Below are 24,805 nucleotides of genomic sequence, written 5' to 3' on the forward strand. Positions count from 1 at the left end.
CCTCAGTAATCTCAATGCAGTGTGTATTAGTGCTGTGTGTTAGCAGTGTGTGTTAGCGGTGTGTGTTAGCAGTGTGTGTTAGTGCTGTGTGTATGTGTGGATACGTGAGCACATATCTGATGTATAAAAGATGTATATAAAGGAGACTACAAAAGAATATGAAGCAATTTAGAGCATTGTGACTTTCACTAAAAGGTTGAGGCCACGCCTCCTTTACTGAGACTGACAGATGCAGAGGCCACGCCTCCTTTACTGAGACCGAGAACACAGAGGCCACGCCTCCTTCACCAGGACTAAGAGAAAGAAGCCACGCCTCCTACACTACAACTAAGATTAAGGCCACACCACCTTCACTAAAACTGACACAAAAGCCACGCCTCCTTCACTGGAACTGAGACAGAAGCCCCCAGGTATAAAATTCAATTCAATTCAATTCAATTTTATTTGTATAGCGCTTTTAACAATGGACATTGTCACAAAGCAGCTTTACAGAAATAAATGGATTCACAAAAATATATTGTAAATATGTGAATTTATCCCTAATGAGTGAGTCAGAGGTGACGGTGGTGAGGAAAAACTCCCTGAGATGATATGAGGAAGAAACCTTGAGAGGAACCAGACTCAGAAGGAAACCATCCTCATCTGGGTGACACCCGATAGTGCGATTATAAATCATTCTCTTCTATAACTGTGTACTACATGGACAAATAGTGCAATTGTGCAACCAATAAATTCATCACAGTTTACACATGAAGTCTATTTTGTTGAACTTATCATCTGTCCACTGATGGAGACCTGAGTGCAAAACTGTTTGTGGGAATTGCAATCCTAAAGCTATCTAGTGAAGAACATCCACAGCCATCTTCATGGTTTCTAAATGGGATAAATAAATTAAAAAGACATTGTGTGATATAGAGCATGAGCTGAGAGAATGTAGAACACACAAAAACCTCATTTACCACAATCCTTCACTTCTTCAAGTTTGTTGCTTAGCAACCGTTCATTCTGACCTGCGAGGGCGCTCCGTCCTCACAGCGGCGTTTCCTCAGGAGCAGGATCTGCTACTCCCTCACTTCAGTGTGCTTCACACCCAGGCGGTGATTCGGGACGCGACCGGGCGGAGAGGAAAAGAAGAAAACAGGGTCACAATTAATGATTAAAATAACAACAAAACAGACGTGTGATTAAAGTGCTTTTAGATATACTCGGATACACATCCCTGTTGCTATAGCAACCTCAGATACAACAGATGCATCTCTCAGGAGCGAAGCGGGTCAAAGGTTTGTTTCCTCTTTAGGGTGTTTGACGTCTTCGCTGTGATTTGGGACGCAGCCGGTTGGTTAAATGACCTTTAACTAAGAACAGATTTAAAAAGGAACAATGAACTGATTTGGAGAAAAATCTTCATGATGTCTGGACATGAAGTCCCCTTAACATGCTGCCTACAGAGGGCACGGATGCTCTCAGTGGTGAAGCAGGTAAACATTTTTAGTTATAATGAATAAATGAGCTGGAATGTTCTGTATTAGAATAACCAAAGAGCGACTAAACACAATAAAAATCCATAAAATAAAATGAAATAAAATAATTTGTGTGTTTGGTCAGAGTTCAACTCAGTGGTGAAGACAACGCCACATCCACCTGACGTAAACTCAGAGGCCCAGATCTCGCTGTCCTCATGCTGTACCAGGTAAAAAAGAAAAAAAAAAATAATAATAAAGCAGCTCAATTCTTTATGCTAATAATGATAATAATAATAATAATAATAATAATAATGATAATAATAATAATAATGATCAGATTCCTCCACGTGAAATTTATTGTATATACAGACGTTTTGTATAAAATGTATTTTTAATGAATTACTTGTGTGTAATACTGTATACAGATAAATTGTGTGTGTGTGTGTGTGTGTATGTGTGTGTGTGTGTGTGTGTGTGTGTGTGTGTGTGTGTGAGAATAAAGAGTCACATGACTTTAACTCCCTCTGTTCTGTTCTGTTCTGTTCAGGTGAAAATAAGTGTATATTTCACTTTCACATTTCTGTTTTATAAAGTTTAAAACAGAATTCCACACACACACACAAACACACACACACACACACACACTCCCAGCTGTGTTGATACACAATGCTCCAGGAGGTTTAGTAAAACATTTACACTCACAGTTGTGTAATACTTTCAGTGTTTGTTATGAAACACTCCAAATCGAAGGAAAGTTCAGAATCACAGTCCACTTCGTTCTTCAACAAATTAAAACCGGGACATAATGATGTTCAGGAAGTTTATTCCTCCTAAAAAACACGTAAGTTTTCTCTTCGTTTATCAGCAAGCTGATGCAGCGTTGCTTCTCCTCACTTAACCTTAGGTCTGAACTTACTTAATACATGGTGAAATAATTATATACTGTATATACTATGAGTAATATTATAGTATATCATTACAATATGGGTGTAGGTACTGTAGTGCTTAAATGATACGTACTTTTTAAGAGCAATGTACTACTAATACTAATACTACTACTTTAGCACATACTAATATAAATAACAAACAATAACAACAGACCACAGTACAGCACTTCTACTAAAACATATAGTACTTATTTAATAGTACTATTACACACACTACACTATGATATAATACAGTATAAAGTGATCTATCTATCTATCTGATAACAACAAGACTAATACTACTATACCATACTATAGTACGTAATAAAATATAGCATTAATATATATTACAGACCCATGTTATTCTACAGAGTACCATTTTATAGTACAGTACTGTAAGTGTAGTACTATTGCACTACGCTATGTTTAAGCACTATGCTATGCTATAGTAATGAGTAATAATAGTTTTAATTATAGCACTAGTACTACTGTTACTACCTTCCATATTTAACACTATACCGTACTGTAGTGCGTTTAATTGTACGCAACTATACTACACATACAGTAGTAAACCTTACTATGGTACAGTGGAATATGTAAAAGCTAGCAAGAGTTTTTTCACCAAATAACTGGCCTAGTTTCAGTAAAGCACTGGAAAAGAAGAGCTCAATACTGAGCGTGTGAGCAACTTTTAAGGAGCCCTTAAAAAGGCCAGTCACAGGTGGAGCCGGTTAGCTCTAATTACTGAGTGGCAGAGCTCTGTCTCCCTCTGGTGGTGGGCCGGGCCGTGGCAGCCTGCCCCTACAGGTACCCCACCTGTAGTACAGTAGATATAATTTGTGAGTATAGAGCGTTACAGCGCTCCGCCTGTAGTACAGTAGATATAATGTGTGAGTATAGAGCGTTACAGCGCTCCGCCTGTAGTACAGTAGATATAATGTGTAGTATAGAGCGTTACAGCGCTCCATCTGTAGTACTGTAGATGTAATGTGTGAGTATAGAGCGTTACGGCGCTCCATCTGTAGTACTGTAGATGTAATGTGTGAGTGTAGAGCGTTACGGCGCTCCGCCTGTAGTACAGTAGATGTAATGTGTGAGTATAGAGCGTTACGGCGCTCCATCTGTAGTGCAGTAGATGTAATGTGTGAGTATAGAACGTTACAGCGCTCCATCTGTAGTACAGTAGATGTAATGTGTGAGTGTAGAGCGTTACGGCGCTCCGACTGTAGTACTGTAGATGTAATGTGTAGTATAGAGCGTTACAGCGCTCCATCTGTAGTACAGTAGATGTAATGTGTGAGTGTAGAGCGTTACGGCGCTCCGACTGTAGTACAGTAGATGTAATGTGTGAGTATAGAGCGTTACGGCGCTCCGACTGTAGTACTGTAGATGTAATGTGTAGTATAGAGCGTTACGGCGCTCCGACTGTAGTACAGTAGATATAATGTGTAGTATAGAGCGTTACAGCGCTCCATCTGTAGTACTGTAGATGTAATGTGTGAGTGTAGAGCGTTACGGCGCTCCGCCTGTAGTACAGTAGATGTAATGCGTGAGTGTAGAGCGTTACAGCGCCCCATCTGTAGTACAGTAGATGTAATGTGTGAGTATAGAGCGTTACAGCGCTCCATCTGTAGTACTGTAGATGTAATGTGTGAGTATAGAGCGTTACAGCGCTCCATCTGTAGTACTGTAGATGTAATGTGTGAGTATAGAGCGTTACAGCGCTCCATCTGTAGTACAGTAGATGTAATGTGTGAGTATAGAGCGTTACAGCGCTCCATCTGTAGTACTGTAGATGTAATGTGTGAGTGTAGAGCGTTACGGCGCTCCGCCTGTAGTACAGTAGATGTAATGTGTGAGTGTAGAGCGTTACAGCGCCCCATCTGTAGTACAGTAGATGTAATGTGTGAGTATAGAGCGTTACAGCGCCCCATCTGTAGTACAGTAGATGTAATGTGTGAGTATAGAGCGTTACAGCGCTCCATCTGTAGTACTGTAGATGTAATGTGTGAGTATAGAGCGTTACAGCGCTCCATCTGTAGTACAGTAGATGTAATGTGTGAGTATAGAGCGTTACAGCGCCCCATCTGTAGTACAGTAGATGTAATGTGTGAGTATAGAGCGTTACAGCGCCCCATCTGTAGTACTGTAGATGTAATGTGTAGTATAGAGCGTTACGGCGCTCCCCCTGTAGTACAGTAGATGTAATGCGTGAGTATAGAGCGTTACAGCGCTCCATCTGTAGTACAGTAGATGTAATGTGTGAGTATAGAGCGTTACAGCGCCCCATCTGTAGTACAGTAGATGTAATGTGTGAGTATAGAGCGTTACAGCGCTCCATCTGTAGTACAGTAGATGTAATGTGTGAGTATAGAGCGTTACAGCGCCCCATCTGTAGTACAGTAGATGTAATGTGTGAGTATAGAGCGTTACAGCGCCCCATCTGTAGTACAGTAGATGTAATGTGTGAGTATAGAGCGTTACGGCGCTCCATCTGTAGTACAGTAGATGTAATGTGTGAGTATAGAGCGTTACGGCGCTCCGACTGTAGTACTGTAGATGTAATGTGTAGTATAGAGCGTTACGGTGCTCCCCCTGTAGTACAGTAGATGTAATGCGTGAGTATAGAGCGTTACAGCGCTCCATCTGTAGTACTGTAGATGTAATGTGTGAGTATAGAGCGTTACGGCGCTCCATCTGTAGTACTGTAGATGTAATGTGTGAGTGTAGAGCGTTACGGCGCTCCGCCTGTAGTACAGTAGATGTAATGTGTGAGTGTAGAGCGTTACGGCGCTCCGCCTGTAGTACAGTAGATGTAATGTGTGAGTGTAGAGCGTTACAGCGCCCCATCTGTAGTACAGTAGATGTAATGTGTGAGTATAGAGCGTTACAGCGCTCCATCTGTAGTACTGTAGATGTAATGTGTGAGTGTAGAGCGTTACGGCGCTCCGCCTGTAGTACAGTAGATGTAATGTGTGAGTGTAGAGCTTTACAGCGCCCCATCTGTAGTACAGTAGATGTAATGTGTGAGTATAGAGCGTTACAGCGCCCCATCTGTAGTACAGTAGATGTAATGTGTGAGTATAGAGCGTTACAGCGCTCCATCTGTAGTACTGTAGATGTAATGTGTGAGTGTAGAGCGTTACAGCGCTCCACCTGTAGTACAGTAGATGTAATGTGTGAGTATAGAGCGTTACAGCGCTCCATCTGTAGTACTGTAGATGTAATGTGTGAGTGTAGAGCGTTACAGCGCTCCGCCTGTAGTACAGTAGATGTAATGTGTGAGTGTAGAGCGTTACAGCGCTCCGCCTGTAGTACAGTAGATGTAATGTGTAGTATAGAGCGTTACTGTAGTACAGTATAGAGCGTATAGAGCGTATAGAGTATAGAGCGTTACTGTAGTACAGTAGATGTAATGTGTGAGTATAGAGCGTTACAGCGCTCCGCCTGTAGTACTGTAGATGTAATGTGTGAGTGTAGAGCGTTACAGCGCTCCGCCTGTAGTACAGTAGATGTAATGTGTAGTATAGAGCGTTACTGTAGTACAGTATAGAGCGTATAGAGCGTATAGAGTATAGAGCGTTACTGTAGTACTGTAGATGTAATGTGTGAGTATAGAGCGTTACGGCGCTCCATCTGTAGTACAGTAGATGTAATGTGTGAGTATAGAGCATTACAGCGCTCCATCTGTAGTACAGTAAATGTAATGTGTAGTATAGAGCGTTACAGCGCTCCATCTGTAGTACAGTAGATGTAATGTGTGAGTGTAGAGCGTTACAGCGCTCCGCCTGTAGTACAGTAGATGTAATGTGTAGTATAGAGCGTTACAGCGCTCCATCTGTAGTGCAGTAGATGTAATGTGTAGTATAGAGCATTACAGCGCTCCATCTGTAGTACAGTAGATGTAATGTGTGAGTGTAGAGCGTTACAGCGCTCCGACTGTAGTACTGTAGATGTAATGTGTAGTATAGAGCGTTACGGCGCTCCATCTGTAGTACAGTAGATGTAATGTGTAGTATAGAGCGTTACAGCGCTCCATCTGTAGTACAGTAGATGTAATGCGTGAGTATAGAGCGTTACAGCGCTCCATCTGTAGTACAGTAGATGTAATGTGTGAGTGTAGAGCGTTACAGCGCTCCGACTGTAGTACAGTAGATATAATGTGTAGTATAGAGCGTTACAGCGCTCCGCCTGTAGTACAGTAGATATAATGTGTAGTATAGAGCGTTACAGCGCTCCGCCTGTAGTACAGTAGATGTAATGTGTGAGTATAGAGCGTTACAGCGCTCCATCTGTAGTACTGTAGATGTAATGTGTGAGTGTAGAGCGTTACAGCGCTCCATCTGTAGTACAGTAGATGTAATGTGTAGTATAGAGCGTTACAGCGCTCCATCTGTAGTGCAGTAGATGTAATGTGTGAGTATAGAGCGTTACGGCGCTCCGCCTGTAGTACAGTAGATATAATGTGTAGTATAGAGCGTTACGGCGCTCCGCCTGTAGTACAGTTGATGTAATGTGTAGTATAGAGCGTTACAGCGCTCCATCTGTAGTACAGTAGATGTAATGTGTAGTATAGAGCGTTACAGCGCTCCGTCTGTAGTGCAGTAGATGTAATGTGTAGTATAGAGCGTTACAGCGCTCCATCTGTAGTGCAGTAGATGTAATGTGTGAGTATAGAGCGTTACAGCGCTCCATCTGTAGTGCAGTAGATGTAATGTGTAGTATAGAGCATTACAGCGCTCCATCTGTAGTACAGTAGATGTAATGTGTGAGTATAGAGCGTTACGGCGCTCCAACTGTAGTCCAGTAGATGTAATGTGTGAGTATAGAGCGTTACAGCGCTCCGCCTGTAGTACAGTAGATGTAATGTGTAGTATAGAGCGTTACGGCGCACCGACTGTAGTACTGTAGATGTAATGTGTGAGTATAGAGCGTTACAGCGCTCCATCTGTAGTACTGTAGATGTAATGTGTGAGTATAGAGCGTTACAGCGCTCCGCCTGTAGTACAGTAGATGTAATGTGTAGTATAGAGCGTTACGGCGCTCCGACTGTAGTACAGTAGATGTAATGTGTGAGTATAGAGCGTTACAGCGCTCCATCTGTAGTACTGTAGATGTAATGTGTGAGTATAGAGCGTTACAGCGCTCCATCTGTAGTGCAGTAGATATAATGTGTAGTATAGAGCGTTACAGCGCTCCATCTGTAGTACAGTAGATGTAATGTGTGAGTATAGAGCGTTACAGCGCTCCATCTGTAGTGCAGTAGATGTAATGTGTAGTATAGAGCATTACAGCGCTCCATCTGTAGTACAGTAGATGTAATGTGTGAGTATAGAGCGTTACGGCGCTCCAACTGTAGTACAGTAGATGTAATGTGTGAGTATAGAGCGTTACAGCGCTCCGCCTGTAGTACAGTAGATGTAATGTGTAGTATAGAGCGTTACGGCGCACCGACTGTAGTACTGTAGATGTAATGTGTGAGTATAGAGCGTTACAGCGCTCCATCTGTAGTACTGTAGATGTAATGTGTGAGTATAGAGCGTTACGGCGCTCCGACTGTAGTACAGTAGATGTAATGTGTAGTATAGAGCGTTACGGCGCACCGACTGTAGTACTGTAGATGTAATGCGTGAGTATAGAGCGTTACGGAGCTCCGCCTGTAGTACAGTAGATGTAATGTGTGAGTATAGAGCGTTACAGCGCTCCGCCTGTAGTACAGTAGATGTAATGTGTAGTATAGAGCGTTACGGCGCTCCGACTGTAGTACAGTAGATGTAATGTGTGAGTGTAGAGCGTTACAGCGCCCCATCTGTAGTACAGTAGATGTAATGTGTGAGTATAGAGCGTTACAGCGCCCCATCTGTAGTACAGTAGATGTAATGTGTGAGTATAGAGCGTTACAGCGCTCCATCTGTAGTACTGTAGATGTAATGTGTGAGTATAGAGCGTTACAGCGCTCCATCTGTAGTACAGTAGATGTAATGTGTGAGTATAGAGCGTTACAGCGCCCCATCTGTAGTACAGTAGATGTAATGTGTGAGTATAGAGCGTTACAGCGCCCCATCTGTAGTACAGTAGATGTAATGTGTGAGTATAGAGCGTTACAGCGCTCCACCTGTAGTACAGTAGATGTAATGTGTGAGTATAGAGCGTTACGGCGCTCCGACTGTAGTACTGTAGATGTAATGTGTAGTATAGAGCGTTACGGCGCTCCCCCTGTAGTACAGTAGATGTAATGCGTGAGTATAGAGCGTTACAGCGCTCCATCTGTAGTACAGTAGATGTAATGTGTGAGTATAGAGCGTTACAGCGCCCCATCTGTAGTACAGTAGATGTAATGTGTGAGTATAGAGCGTTACAGCGCTCCATCTGTAGTACAGTAGATGTAATGTGTGAGTATAGAGCGTTACAGCGCCCCATCTGTAGTACAGTAGATGTAATGTGTGAGTATAGAGCGTTACAGCGCCCCATCTGTAGTACAGTAGATGTAATGTGTGAGTATAGAGCGTTACGGCGCTCCATCTGTAGTACAGTAGATGTAATGTGTGAGTATAGAGCGTTACGGCGCTCCGACTGTAGTACTGTAGATGTAATGTGTAGTATAGAGCGTTACGGTGCTCCCCCTGTAGTACAGTAGATGTAATGCGTGAGTATAGAGCGTTACAGCGCTCCATCTGTAGTACTGTAGATGTAATGTGTGAGTATAGAGCGTTACGGCGCTCCATCTGTAGTACTGTAGATGTAATGTGTGAGTGTAGAGCGTTACGGCGCTCCGCCTGTAGTACAGTAGATGTAATGTGTGAGTGTAGAGCGTTACAGCGCCCCATCTGTAGTACAGTAGATGTAATGTGTGAGTATAGAGCGTTACAGCGCTCCATCTGTAGTACTGTAGATGTAATGTGTGAGTGTAGAGCGTTACGGCGCTCCGCCTGTAGTACAGTAGATGTAATGTGTGAGTGTAGAGCGTTACAGCGCCCCATCTGTAGTACAGTAGATGTAATGTGTGAGTATAGAGCGTTACAGCGCCCCATCTGTAGTACAGTAGATGTAATGTGTGAGTATAGAGCGTTACAGCGCTCCATCTGTAGTACTGTAGATGTAATGTGTGAGTGTAGAGCGTTACAGCGCTCCACCTGTAGTACAGTAGATGTAATGTGTGAGTATAGAGCGTTACAGCGCTCCATCTGTAGTACTGTAGATGTAATGTGTGAGTGTAGAGCGTTACAGCGCTCCGCCTGTAGTACAGTAGATGTAATGTGTGAGTGTAGAGCGTTACAGCGCTCCGCCTGTAGTACAGTAGATGTAATGTGTAGTATAGAGCGTTACTGTAGTACAGTATAGAGCGTATAGAGCGTATAGAGTATAGAGCGTTACTGTAGTACAGTAGATGTAATGTGTGAGTATAGAGCGTTACAGCGCTCCGCCTGTAGTACTGTAGATGTAATGTGTGAGTGTAGAGCGTTACAGCGCTCCGCCTGTAGTACAGTAGATGTAATGTGTAGTATAGAGCGTTACTGTAGTACAGTATAGAGCGTATAGAGCGTATAGAGTATAGAGCGTTACTGTAGTAATGTAGATGTAATGTGTGAGTATAGAGCGTTACGGCGCTCCATCTGTAGTACAGTAGATGTAATGTGTGAGTATAGAGCATTACAGCGCTCCATCTGTAGTACAGTAAATGTAATGTGTAGTATAGAGCGTTACAGCGCTCCATCTGTAGTACAGTAGATGTAATGTGTGAGTGTAGAGCGTTACAGCGCTCCGCCTGTAGTACAGTAGATGTAATGTGTAGTATAGAGCGTTACAGCGCTCCATCTGTAGTGCAGTAGATGTAATGTGTAGTATAGAGCATTACAGCGCTCCATCTGTAGTACAGTAGATGTAATGTGTGAGTGTAGAGCGTTACAGCGCTCCGACTGTAGTACTGTAGATGTAATGTGTAGTATAGAGCGTTACGGCGCTCCATCTGTAGTACAGTAGATGTAATGTGTAGTATAGAGCGTTACAGCGCTCCATCTGTAGTACAGTAGATGTAATGCGTGAGTATAGAGCGTTACAGCGCTCCATCTGTAGTACAGTAGATGTAATGTGTGAGTGTAGAGCGTTACAGCGCTCCGACTGTAGTACAGTAGATATAATGTGTAGTATAGAGCGTTACAGCGCTCCGCCTGTAGTACAGTAGATATAATGTGTAGTATAGAGCGTTACAGCGCTCCGCCTGTAGTACAGTAGATGTAATGTGTGAGTATAGAGCGTTACAGCGCTCCATCTGTAGTACTGTAGATGTAATGTGTGAGTGTAGAGCGTTACAGCGCTCCATCTGTAGTACAGTAGATGTAATGTGTAGTATAGAGCGTTACAGCGCTCCATCTGTAGTGCAGTAGATGTAATGTGTGAGTATAGAGCGTTACGGCGCTCCGCCTGTAGTACAGTAGATATAATGTGTAGTATAGAGCGTTACGGCGCTCCGCCTGTAGTACAGTTGATGTAATGTGTAGTATAGAGCGTTACAGCGCTCCATCTGTAGTACAGTAGATGTAATGTGTAGTATAGAGCGTTACAGCGCTCCGTCTGTAGTGCAGTAGATGTAATGTGTAGTATAGAGCGTTACAGCGCTCCATCTGTAGTGCAGTAGATGTAATGTGTGAGTATAGAGCGTTACAGCGCTCCATCTGTAGTGCAGTAGATGTAATGTGTAGTATAGAGCATTACAGCGCTCCATCTGTAGTACAGTAGATGTAATGTGTGAGTATAGAGCGTTACGGCGCTCCAACTGTAGTCCAGTAGATGTAATGTGTGAGTATAGAGCGTTACAGCGCTCCGCCTGTAGTACAGTAGATGTAATGTGTAGTATAGAGCGTTACGGCGCACCGACTGTAGTACTGTAGATGTAATGTGTGAGTATAGAGCGTTACAGCGCTCCATCTGTAGTACTGTAGATGTAATGTGTGAGTATAGAGCGTTACAGCGCTCCGCCTGTAGTACAGTAGATGTAATGTGTAGTATAGAGCGTTACGGCGCTCCGACTGTAGTACAGTAGATGTAATGTGTGAGTATAGAGCGTTACAGCGCTCCATCTGTAGTACTGTAGATGTAATGTGTGAGTATAGAGCGTTACAGCGCTCCATCTGTAGTGCAGTAGATATAATGTGTAGTATAGAGCGTTACAGCGCTCCATCTGTAGTACAGTAGATGTAATGTGTGAGTATAGAGCGTTACAGCGCTCCATCTGTAGTGCAGTAGATGTAATGTGTAGTATAGAGCATTACAGCGCTCCATCTGTAGTACAGTAGATGTAATGTGTGAGTATAGAGCGTTACGGCGCTCCAACTGTAGTACAGTAGATGTAATGTGTGAGTATAGAGCGTTACAGCGCTCCGCCTGTAGTACAGTAGATGTAATGTGTAGTATAGAGCGTTACGGCGCACCGACTGTAGTACTGTAGATGTAATGTGTGAGTATAGAGCGTTACAGCGCTCCATCTGTAGTACTGTAGATGTAATGTGTGAGTATAGAGCGTTACGGCGCTCCGACTGTAGTACAGTAGATGTAATGTGTAGTATAGAGCGTTACGGCGCACCGACTGTAGTACTGTAGATGTAATGCGTGAGTATAGAGCGTTACGGAGCTCCGCCTGTAGTACAGTAGATGTAATGTGTGAGTATAGAGCGTTACAGCGCTCCATCTGTAGTACAGTAGATGTAATGTGTAGTATAGAGCGTTACGGCGCTCCGACTGTAGTACAGTAGATGTAATGTGTGAGTGTAGAGCGTTACAGCGCCCCATCTGTAGTACAGTAGATGTAATGTGTGAGTATAGAGCGTTACAGCGCTCCATCTGTAGTACAGTAGATGTAATGTGTAGTATAGAGCGTTACAGCGCTCCATCTGTAGTACAGTAGATGTAATGTGTAAGTATAGAGCGTTACAGCGCTCCATCTGTAGTACAGTAGATATAATGTGTGAGTATAGAGCGTTACAGCGCTCCATCTGTAGTACAGTAGATGTAATGTGTAAGTATAGAGCGTTATAGCGCTCCATCTGTAGTGCAGTAGATGTAATGTGTGAGTATAGAGCGTTACGGCGCTCCGACTGTAGTACAGTAGATGTAATGTGTGAGTGTAGAGCGTTACGGTGCTCCATCTGTTGTACAGTAGATGTAATGTGTGAGTATAGAGCGTTACGGCGCTCCGCCTGTAGTACAGTAGATGTAATGTGTAGTATAGAGCGTTACAGCGCTCCATCTGTAGTACAGTAGATATAATGTGTAGTATAGAGCGTTACAGCGCTCCGACTGTAGTACAGTAGATATAATGTGTAGTATAGAGCGTTACAGCGCTCCATCTGTAGTGCAGTAGATATAATGTGTAGTTTAGAGCGTTACGGCGCCCCATCTGTAGTGCAGTAGATGTAATGTGTGAGTATAGAGCGTTACGGTGCTCCATCTGTTGTACAGTAGATGTAATGTGTGAGTATAGAGCGTTACGGCGCTCCATCTGTAGTACAGTTGATGTAATGTGTAGTATAGAGCGTTACAGCGCTCCATCTGTAGTACAGTAGATGTAATGTGTAGTATAGAGCGTTACGGCGCTCCGCCTGTAGTACAGTAGATGTAATGTGTAGTATAGAGCGTTACAGCGCTCCATCTGTAGTACAGTAGATGTAATGTGTAGTATAGAGCGTTACAGCGCTCCGACTGTAGTACAGTAGATATAATGTGTAGTATAGAGCGTTACGGCGCTCCGCCTGTAGTACAGTAGATGTAATGTGTAGTATAGAGCGTTACAGCGCTCCGCCTGTAGTACAGTAGATGTAATGTGTAGTATAGAGCGTTACAGCGCTCCATCTGTAGTACAGTAGATGTAATGTGTAGTATAGAGCGTTACAGCGCTCCATCTGTAGTACTGTAGATGTAATGTGTGAGTGTAGAGCGTTACAGCGCTCCGCCTGTAGTACAGTAGATGTAATGTGTGAGTATAGAGCGTTACAGTGCTCCGACTGTAGTACAGTAGATGTAATGTGTGAGTATAGAGCGTTACAGCGCTCCACCTGTAGTACAGTAGATGTAATGCGTGAGTATAGAGCGTTACAGCGCTCCATCTGTAGTACAGTAGATGTAATGTGTGAGTATAGAGCGTTACAGCGCCCCATCTGTAGTACAGTAGATGTAATGTGTGAGTATAGAGCGTTACAGCGCTCCATCTGTAGTACAGTAGATGTAATGTGTGAGTATAGAGCGTTACAGCGCCCCATCTGTAGTACAGTAGATGTAATGTGTGAGTATAGAGCGTTACAGCGCCCCATCTGTAGTACAGTAGATGTAATGTGTGAGTATAGAGCGTTACGGCGCTCCATCTGTAGTACAGTAGATGTAATGTGTGAGTATAGAGCGTTACGGCGCTCCGACTGTAGTACTGTAGATGTAATGTGTAGTATAGAGCGTTACGGTGCTCCCCCTGTAGTACAGTAGATGTAATGCGTGAGTATAGAGCGTTACAGCGCTCCATCTGTAGTACTGTAGATGTAATGTGTGAGTATAGAGCGTTACGGCGCTCCATCTGTAGTACTGTAGATGTAATGTGTGAGTGTAGAGCGTTACGGCGCTCCGCCTGTAGTACAGTAGATGTAATGTGTGAGTGTAGAGCGTTACAGCGCCCCATCTGTAGTACAGTAGATGTAATGTGTGAGTATAGAGCGTTACAGCGCTCCATCTGTAGTACTGTAGATGTAATGTGTGAGTGTAGAGCGTTACGGCGCTCCGCCTGTAGTACAGTAGATGTAATGTGTGAGTGTAGAGCGTTACAGCGCCCCATCTGTAGTACAGTAGATGTAATGTGTGAGTATAGAGCGTTACAGCGCCCCATCTGTAGTACAGTAGATGTAATGTGTGAGTATAGAGCGTTACAGCGCTCCATCTGTAGTACTGTAGATGTAATGTGTGAGTGTAGAGCGTTACAGCGCTCCACCTGTAGTACAGTAGATGTAATGTGTGAGTATAGAGCGTTACAGCGCTCCATCTGTAGTACTGTAGATGTAATGTGTGAGTGTAGAGCGTTACAGCGCTCCGCCTGTAGTACAGTAGATGTAATGTGTGAGTGTAGAGCGTTACAGCGCTCCGCCTGTAGTACAGTAGATGTAATGTGTAGTATAGAGCGTTACTGTAGTACAGTATAGAGCGTATAGAGCGTATAGAGTATAGAGCGTTACTGTAGTACAGTAGATGTAATGTGTGAGTATAGAGCGTTACAGCGCTCCGCCTGTAGTACTGTAGATGTAATGTGTGAGTGTAGAGCGTTACAGCGCTCCGCCTGTAGTACAGTAGATGTAATGTGTAGTATAGAGCGTTACTGTAGTACAGTATAGAGCGTATAGAGCGTATAGAGTATAGAGCGTTACTGTAGTAATGTAGATGTAATGTGTGAGTATAGAGCGTTACGGCGCTCCATCTGTAGTACAGTAGATGTAATGTGTGAGTATAGAGCATTACAGCGCTCCATCTGTAGTACAGTAAATGTAATGTGTAGTATAGAGCGTTACAGCGCTCCATCTGTAGTACAGTAGATGTAATGTGTGAGTGTAGAGCGTTACAGCGCTCCGCCTGTAGTACAGTAGATGTAATGTGTAGTATAGAGCGTTACAGCGCTCCATCTGTAGTGCAGTAGATGTAATGTGTAGTATAGAGCATTACAGCGCTCCATCTGTAGTACAGTAGATGTAATGTGTGAGTGTAGAGCGTTACAGCGCTCCGACTGTAGTACTGTAGATGTAATGTGTAGTATAGAGCGTTACGGCGCTCCATCTGTAGTACAGTAGATGTAATGTGTAGTATAGAGCGTTACAGCGCTCCATCTGTAGTACAGTAGATGTAATGCGTGAGTATAGAGCGTTACAGCGCTCCATCTGTAGTACAGTAGATGTAATGTGTGAGTGTAGAGCGTTACAGCGCTCCGACTGTAGTACAGTAGATATAATGTGTAGTATAGAGCGTTACAGCGCTCCGCCTGTAGTACAGTAGATATAATGTGTAGTATAGAGCGTTACAGCGCTCCGCCTGTAGTACAGTAGATGTAATGTGTGAGTATAGAGCGTTACAGCGCTCCATCTGTAGTACTGTAGATGTAATGTGTGAGTGTAGAGCGTTACAGCGCTCCATCTGTAGTACAGTAGATGTAATGTGTAGTATAGAGCGTTACAGCGCTCCATCTGTAGTGCAGTAGATGTAATGTGTGAGTATAGAGCGTTACGGCGCTCCGCCTGTAGTACAGTAGATATAATGTGTAGTATAGAGCGTTACGGCGCTCCGCCTGTAGTACAGTTGATGTAATGTGTAGTATAGAGCGTTACAGCGCTCCATCTGTAGTACAGTAGATGTAATGTGTAGTATAGAGCGTTACAGCGCTCCGTCTGTAGTGCAGTAGATGTAATGTGTAGTATAGAGCGTTACAGCGCTCCATCTGTAGTGCAGTAGATGTAATGTGTGAGTATAGAGCGTTACAGCGCTCCATCTGTAGTGCAGTAGATGTAATGTGTAGTATAGAGCATTACAGCGCTCCATCTGTAGTACAGTAGATGTAATGTGTGAGTATAGAGCGTTACGGCGCTCCAACTGTAGTCCAGTAGATGTAATGTGTGAGTATAGAGCGTTACAGCGCTCCGCCTGTAGTACAGTAGATGTAATGTGTAGTATAGAGCGTTACGGCGCACCGACTGTAGTACTGTAGATGTAATGTGTGAGTATAGAGCGTTACAGCGCTCCATCTGTAGTACTGTAGATGTAATGTGTGAGTATAGAGCGTTACAGCGCTCCGCCTGTAGTACAGTAGATGTAATGTGTAGTATAGAGCGTTACGGCGCTCCGACTGTAGTACAGTAGATGTAATGTGTGAGTATAGAGCGTTACAGCGCTCCATCTGTAGTACTGTAGATGTAATGTGTGAGTATAGAGCGTTACAGCGCTCCATCTGTAGTGCAGTAGATATAATGTGTAGTATAGAGCGTTACAGCGCTCCATCTGTAGTACAGTAGATGTAATGTGTGAGTATAGAGCGTTACAGCGCTCCATCTGTAGTGCAGTAGATGTAATGTGTAGTATAGAGCATTACAGCGCTCCATCTGTAGTACAGTAGATGTAATGTGTGAGTATAGAGCGTTACGGCGCTCCAACTGTAGTACAGTAGATGTAATGTGTGAGTATAGAGCGTTACAGCGCTCCGCCTGTAGTACAGTAGATGTAATGTGTAGTATAGAGCGTTACGGCGCACCGACTGTAGTACTGTAGATGTAATGTGTGAGTATAGAGCGTTACAGCGCTCCATCTGTAGTACTGTAGATGTAATGTGTGAGTATAGAGCGTTACGGCGCTCCGACTGTAGTACAGTAGATGTAATGTGTAGTATAGAGCGTTACGGCGCACCGACTGTAGTACTGTAGATGTAATGCGTGAGTATAGAGCGTTACGGAGCTCCGCCTGTAGTACAGTAGATGTAATGTGTGAGTATAGAGCGTTACAGCGCTCCATCTGTAGTACAGTAGATGTAATGTGTAGTATAGAGCGTTACGGCGCTCCGACTGTAGTACAGTAGATGTAATGTGTGAGTGTAGAGCGTTACAGCGCCCCATCTGTAGTACAGTAGATGTAATGTGTGAGTATAGAGCGTTACAGCGCTCCATCTGTAGTACAGTAGATGTAATGTGTAGTATAGAGCGTTACAGCGCTCCATCTGTAGTACAGTAGATGTAATGTGTAAGTATAGAGCGTTACAGCGCTCCATCTGTAGTACAGTAGATATAATGTGTGAGTATAGAGCGTTACAGCGCTCCATCTGTAGTACAGTAGATGTAATGTGTAAGTATAGAGCGTTATAGCGCTCCATCTGTAGTGCAGTAGATGTAATGTGTGAGTATAGAGCGTTACGGCGCTCCGACTGTAGTACAGTAGATGTAATGTGTGAGTGTAGAGCGTTACGGTGCTCCATCTGTTGTACAGTAGATGTAATGTGTGAGTATAGAGCGTTACGGCGCTCCGCCTGTAGTACAGTAGATGTAATGTGTAGTATAGAGCGTTACAGCGCTCCATCTGTAGTACAGTAGATATAATGTGTAGTATAGAGCGTTACAGCGCTCCGACTGTAGTACAGTAGATATAATGTGTAGTATAGAGCGTTACAGCGCTCCATCTGTAGTGCAGTAGATATAATGTGTAGTTTAGAGCGTTACGGCGCCCCATCTGTAGTGCAGTAGATGTAATGTGTGAGTATAGAGCGTTACGGTGCTCCATCTGTTGTACAGTAGATGTAATGTGTGAGTATAGAGCGTTACGGCGCTCCATCTGTAGTACAGTTGATGTAATGTGTAGTATAGAGCGTTACAGCGCTCCATCTGTAGTACAGTAGATGTAATGTGTAGTATAGAGCGTTACGGCGCTCCGCCTGTAGTACAGTAGATGTAATGTGTAGTATAGAGCGTTACAGCGCTCCATCTGTAGTACAGTAGATGTAATGTGTAGTATAGAGCGTTACAGCGCTCCGACTGTAGTACAGTAGATATAATGTGTAGTATAGAGCGTTACGGCGCTCCGCCTGTAGTACAGTAGATGTAATGTGTAGTATAGAGCGTTACAGCGCTCCGCCTGTAGTACAGTAGATGTAATGTGTAGTATAGAGCGTTACAGCGCTCCATCTGTAGTACAGTAGATGTAATGTGTAGTATAGAGCGTTACAGCGCTCCATCTGTAGTACTGTAGATGTAATGTGTGAGTGTAGAGCGTTACAGCGCTCCGCCTGTAGTACAGTAGATGTAATGTGTGAGTATAGAGCGTTACAGTGCTCCGACTGTAGTACAGTAGATGTAATGTGTGAGTATAGAGCGTTACAGCGCTCCACCTGTAGTACAGTAGATGTAATGTGTGAGTATAGAGCGTTACAGCGCTCCATCTGTAGTACTGTAGATGTAATGTGTGAGTGTAGAGCGTTACAGCGCTCCGCCTGTAGTACAGTAGATGTAATGTGTGAGTGTAGAGCGTTACAGCGCTCCGCCTGTAGTACAGTAGATGTAATGTGTAGTATAGAGCGTTACTGTAGTACAGTATAGAGCGTATAGAGCGTATAGAGTATAGAGCGTTACTGTAGTACTGTAGATGTAATGTGTGAGTATAGAGCGTTACAGCGCTCCGCCTGTAGTACTGTAGATGTAATGTGTGAGTGTAGAGCGTTACAGCGCTCCGCCTGTAGTACAGTAGATGTAATGTGTAGTATAGAGCGTTACTGTAGTACAGTATAGAGCGTATAGAGCGTATAGAGTATAGAGCGTTACTGTAGTACAGTAGATGTAATGTGTGAGTATAGAGCGTTACAGCGCTCCGCCTGTAGTACTGTAGATGTAATGTGTGAGTGTAGAGCGTTACAGCGCTCCGCCTGTAGTACAGTAGATGTAATGTGTAGTATAGAGCGTTACTGTAGTACAGTATAGAGCGTATAGAGCGTATAGAGTATAGAGCGTTACTGTAGTACTGTAGATGTAATGTGTGAGTATAGAGCGTTACGGCGCTCCATCTGTAGTACAGTAGATGTAATGTGTGAGTATAGAGCATTACAGCGCTCCATCTGTAGTACAGTAAATGTAATGTGTAGTATAGAGCGTTACAGCGCTCCATCTGTAGTACAGTAGATGTAATGTGTGAGTGTAGAGCGTTACAGCGCTCCGCCTGTAGTACAGTAGATGTAATGTGTAGTATAGAGCGTTACAGCGCTCCATCTGTAGTGCAGTAGATGTAATGTGTAGTATAGAGCATTACAGCGCTCCATCTGTAGTACAGTAGATGTAATGTGTGAGTGTAGAGCGTTACAGCGCTCCGACTGTAGTACTGTAGATGTAATGTGTAGTATAGAGCGTTACGGCGCTCCATCTGTAGTACAGTAGATGTAATGTGTAGTATAGAGCGTTACAGCGCTCCATCTGTAGTACAGTAGATGTAATGCGTGAGTATAGAGCGTTACAGCGCTCCATCTGTAGTACAGTAGATGTAATGTGTGAGTGTAGAGCGTTACAGCGCTCCGACTGTAGTACAGTAGATATAATGTGTAGTATAGAGCGTTACAGCGCTCCGCCTGTAGTACAGTAGATATAATGTGTAGTATAGAGCGTTACAGCGCTCCGCCTGTAGTACAGTAGATGTAATGTGTGAGTATAGAGCGTTACAGCGCTCCATCTGTAGTACTGTAGATGTAATGTGTGAGTGTAGAGCGTTACAGCGCTCCATCTGTAGTACAGTAGATGTAATGTGTAGTATAGAGCGTTACAGCGCTCCATCTGTAGTGCAGTAGATGTAATGTGTGAGTATAGAGCGTTACGGCGCTCCGCCTGTAGTACAGTAGATATAATGTGTAGTATAGAGCGTTACGGCGCTCCGCCTGTAGTACAGTTGATGTAATGTGTAGTATAGAGCGTTACAGCGCTCCATCTGTAGTACAGTAGATGTAATGTGTAGTATAGAGCGTTACAGCGCTCCGTCTGTAGTGCAGTAGATGTAATGTGTAGTATAGAGCGTTACAGCGCTCCATCTGTAGTGCAGTAGATGTAATGTGTGAGTATAGAGCGTTACAGCGCTCCATCTGTAGTGCAGTAGATGTAATGTGTAGTATAGAGCATTACAGCGCTCCATCTGTAGTACAGTAGATGTAATGTGTGAGTATAGAGCGTTACGGCGCTCCAACTGTAGTCCAGTAGATGTAATGTGTGAGTATAGAGCGTTACAGCGCTCCGCCTGTAGTACAGTAGATGTAATGTGTAGTATAGAGCGTTACGGCGCACCGACTGTAGTACTGTAGATGTAATGTGTGAGTATAGAGCGTTACAGCGCTCCATCTGTAGTACTGTAGATGTAATGTGTGAGTATAGAGCGTTACAGCGCTCCGCCTGTAGTACAGTAGATGTAATGTGTAGTATAGAGCGTTACGGCGCTCCGACTGTAGTACAGTAGATGTAATGTGTGAGTATAGAGCGTTACAGCGCTCCATCTGTAGTACTGTAGATGTAATGTGTGAGTATAGAGCGTTACAGCGCTCCATCTGTAGTGCAGTAGATATAATGTGTAGTATAGAGCGTTACAGCGCTCCATCTGTAGTACAGTAGATGTAATGTGTGAGTATAGAGCGTTACAGCGCTCCATCTGTAGTGCAGTAGATGTAATGTGTAGTATAGAGCATTACAGCGCTCCATCTGTAGTACAGTAGATGTAATGTGTGAGTATAGAGCGTTACGGCGCTCCAACTGTAGTACAGTAGATGTAATGTGTGAGTATAGAGCGTTACAGCGCTCCGCCTGTAGTACAGTAGATGTAATGTGTAGTATAGAGCGTTACGGCGCACCGACTGTAGTACTGTAGATGTAATGTGTGAGTATAGAGCGTTACAGCGCTCCATCTGTAGTACTGTAGATGTAATGTGTGAGTATAGAGCGTTACGGCGCTCCGACTGTAGTACAGTAGATGTAATGTGTAGTATAGAGCGTTACGGCGCACCGACTGTAGTACTGTAGATGTAATGCGTGAGTATAGAGCGTTACGGAGCTCCGCCTGTAGTACAGTAGATGTAATGTGTGAGTATAGAGCGTTACAGCGCTCCGCCTGTAGTACAGTAGATGTAATGTGTAGTATAGAGCGTTACGGCGCTCCGACTGTAGTACAGTAGATGTAATGTGTGAGTGTAGAGCGTTACAGCGCCCCATCTGTAGTACAGTAGATGTAATGTGTGAGTATAGAGCGTTACAGCGCTCCATCTGTAGTACAGTAGATGTAATGTGTAGTATAGAGCGTTACAGCGCTCCATCTGTAGTACAGTAGATGTAATGTGTAAGTATAGAGCGTTACAGCGCTCCATCTGTAGTACAGTAGATGTAATGTGTGAGTGTAGAGCGTTACAGCGCTCCATCTGTAGTACAGTAGATGTAATGTGTAAGTATAGAGCGTTATAGCGCTCCATCTGTAGTGCAGTAGATGTAATGTGTGAGTATAGAGCGTTACGGCGCTCCGACTGTAGTACAGTAGATGTAATGTGTGAGTGTAGAGCGTTACGGTGCTCCATCTGTTGTACAGTAGATGTAATGTGTGAGTATAGAGCGTTACGGCGCTCCGCCTGTAGTACAGTAGATGTAATGTGTAGTATAGAGCGTTACAGCGCTCCATCTGTAGTACAGTAGATATAATGTGTAGTATAGAGCGTTACAGCGCTCCGACTGTAGTACAGTAGATATAATGTGTAGTATAGAGCGTTACAGCGCTCCATCTGTAGTGCAGTAGATATAATGTGTAGTTTAGAGCGTTACGGCGCCCCATCTGTAGTGCAGTAGATGTAATGTGTGAGTATAGAGCGTTACGGTGCTCCATCTGTTGTACAGTAGATGTAATGTGTGAGTATAGAGCGTTACGGCGCTCCATCTGTAGTACAGTTGATGTAATGTGTAGTATAGAGCGTTACAGCGCTCCATCTGTAGTACAGTAGATGTAATGTGTAGTATAGAGCGTTACGGCGCTCCGCCTGTAGTACAGTAGATGTAATGTGTAGTATAGAGCGTTACAGCGCTCCATCTGTAGTACAGTAGATGTAATGTGTAGTATAGAGCGTTACAGCGCTCCGACTGTAGTACAGTAGATGTAATGTGTAGTATAGAGCGTTACGGCGCTCCGCCTGTAGTACAGTAGATGTAATGTGTAGTATAGAGCGTTACAGCGCTCCGCCTGTAGTACAGTAGATGTAATGTGTGAGTATAGAGCGTTACAGCGCTCCATCTGTAGTGCAGTAGATGTAATGTGTGAGTATAGAGCGTTACAGCGCTCCATCTGTAGTACAGTAGATGTAATGTGTAGTATAGAGCGTTACAGCGCTCCATCTGTAGTACTGTAGATGTAATGTGTGAGTGTAGAGCGTTACAGCGCTCCGCCTGTAGTACAGTAGATGTAATGTGTGAGTATAGAGCGTTACAGTGCTCCGACTGTAGTACAGTAGATGTAATGTGTGAGTATAGAGCGTTACAGCGCTCCACCTGTAGTACAGTAGATGTAATGTGTGAGTATAGAGCGTTACAGCGCTCCATCTGTAGTACTGTAGATGTAATGTGTGAGTGTAGAGCGTTACAGCGCTCCGCCTGTAGTACAGTAGATGTAATGTGTGAGTGTAGAGCGTTACAGCGCTCCGCCTGTAGTACAGTAGATGTAATGTGTAGTATAGAGCGTTACTGTAGTACAGTATAGAGCGTATAGAGCGTATAGAGTATAGAGCGTTACTGTAGTACTGTAGATGTAATGTGTGAGTATAGAGCGTTACAGCGCTCCGCCTGTAGTACTGTAGATGTAATGTGTGAGTGTAGAGCGTTACAGCGCTCCGCCTGTAGTACAGTAGATGTAATGTGTAGTATAGAGCGTTACTGTAGTACAGTATAGAGCGTATAGAGCGTATAGAGTATAGAGCGTTACTGTAGTACTGTAGATGTAATGTGTGAGTATAGAGCGTTACGGCGCTCCATCTGTAGTACAGTAGATGTAATGTGTGAGTATAGAGCATTACAGCGCTCCATCTGTAGTACAGTAAATGTAATGTGTAGTATAGAGCGTTACAGCGCTCCATCTGTAGTACAGTAGATGTAATGTGTGAGTGTAGAGCGTTACAGCGCTCCGCCTGTAGTACAGTAGATGTAATGTGTAGTATAGAGCGTTACAGCGCTCCATCTGTAGTACAGTAGATGTAATGCGTGAGTATAGAGCGTTACAGCGCTCCATCTGTAGTACAGTAGATGTAATGTGTGAGTGTAGAGCGTTACAGCGCTCCGACTGTAGTACAGTAGATATAATGTGTAGTATAGAGCGTTACAGCGCTCCGCCTGTAGTACAGTAGATATAATGTGTAGTATAGAGCGTTACAGCGCTCCGCCTGTAGTACAGTAGATGTAATGTGTGAGTATAGAGCGTTACAGCGCTCCATCTGTAGTACTGTAGATGTAATGTGTGAGTGTAGAGCGTTACAGCGCTCCATCTGTAGTACAGTAGATGTAATGTGTAGTATAGAGCGTTACAGCGCTCCATCTGTAGTGCAGTAGATGTAATGTGTGAGTATAGAGCGTTACGGCGCTCCGCCTGTAGTACAGTAGATATAATGTGTAGTATAGAGTGTTACGGTGCTCCGCCTGTAGTACAGTTGATGTAATGTGTAGTATAGAGCGTTACAGCGCTCCATCTGTAGTACAGTAGATGTAATGTGTAGTATAGAGCGTTACAGCGCTCCGTCTGTAGTGCAGTAGATGTAATGTGTAGTATAGAGCGTTACAGCGCTCCATCTGTAGTGCAGTAGATGTAATGTGTGAGTATAGAGCGTTACAGCGCTCCATCTGTAGTGCAGTAGATGTAATGTGTAGTATAGAGCATTACAGCGCTCCAACTGTAGTACAGTAGATGTAATGTGTGAGTATAGAGCGTTACGGCGCTCCAACTGTAGTACAGTAGATGTAATGTGTGAGTATAGAGCGTTACAGCGCTCCGCCTGTAGTACAGTAGATGTAATGTGTAGTATAGAGCGTTACGGCGCACCGACTGTAGTACTGTAGATGTAATGTGTGAGTATAGAGCGTTACAGCGCTCCATCTGTAGTACAGTAGATGTAATGTGTGAGTATAGAGCGTTACAGCGCTCCGCCTGTAGTACAGTAGATGTAATGTGTAGTATAGAGCGTTACGGCGCTCCGACTGTAGTACAGTAGATGTAATGTGTAGTATAGAGTGTTACAGCGCTCCATCTGTAGTACAGTAGATGTAATGTGTAGTATAGAGCGTTACAGCGCTCCGACTGTAGTACAGTAGATATAATGTGTAGTATAGAGCGTTACGGCGCTCCGCCTGTAGTACAGTAGATGTAATGTGTAGTATAGAGCGTTACAGCGCTCCGCCTGTAGTACAGTAGATGTAATGTGTGAGTATAGAGCGTTACAGCGCTCCATCTGTAGTGCAGTAGATGTAATGTGTGAGTATAGAGCGTTACAGCGCTCCATCTGTAGTACAGTAGATGTAATGTGTAGTATAGAGCGTTACAGTGCTCCGACTGTAGTACAGTAGATGTAATGTGTGAGTATAGAGCGTTACAGCGCTCCACCTGTAGTACAGTAGATGTAATGTGTGAGTATAGAGCGTTACAGCGCTCCATCTGTAGTACTGTAGATGTAATGTGTGAGTGTAGAGCGTTACAGCGCTCCGCCTGTAGTACAGTAGATGTAATGTGTGAGTGTAGAGCGTTACAGCGCTCCGCCTGTAGTACAGTAGATGTAATGTCTAGTATAGAGCGTTACTGTAGTACAGTATAGAGCGTATAGAGCGTATAGAGTATAGAGTGTTACTGTAGTACAGTAGATGTAATGTGTGAGTATAGAGCGTTACAGCG

At 43.8% G+C, this 24,805-nt stretch overlaps 1 protein-coding gene across 1 annotated transcript in view; it reads left to right on the forward strand.

Annotated features, from left to right (window-relative positions):
* Window positions 1–2,154: 2,154 nt before the first annotated feature.
* The window catches only part of LOC128321692 (protein TUNAR-like), a 38,116-nt gene continuing 15,465 nt past the window's right edge, over window positions 2,155–24,805 (forward strand). The window contains exon 1 of the mRNA XM_053242091.1: window positions 2,155–2,304. Coding sequence (XP_053098066.1) covers window positions 2,269–2,304 — 36 coding nt within the window. The 5' untranslated portion in view covers window positions 2,155–2,268. The remainder of the gene's footprint in view (window positions 2,305–24,805) is intronic.

Source organism: Pangasianodon hypophthalmus, chromosome 19 (genome assembly GCF_027358585.1).
Source record: "Pangasianodon hypophthalmus isolate fPanHyp1 chromosome 19, fPanHyp1.pri, whole genome shotgun sequence".
Lineage (NCBI taxonomy): Eukaryota > Metazoa > Chordata > Actinopteri > Siluriformes > Pangasiidae > Pangasianodon > Pangasianodon hypophthalmus.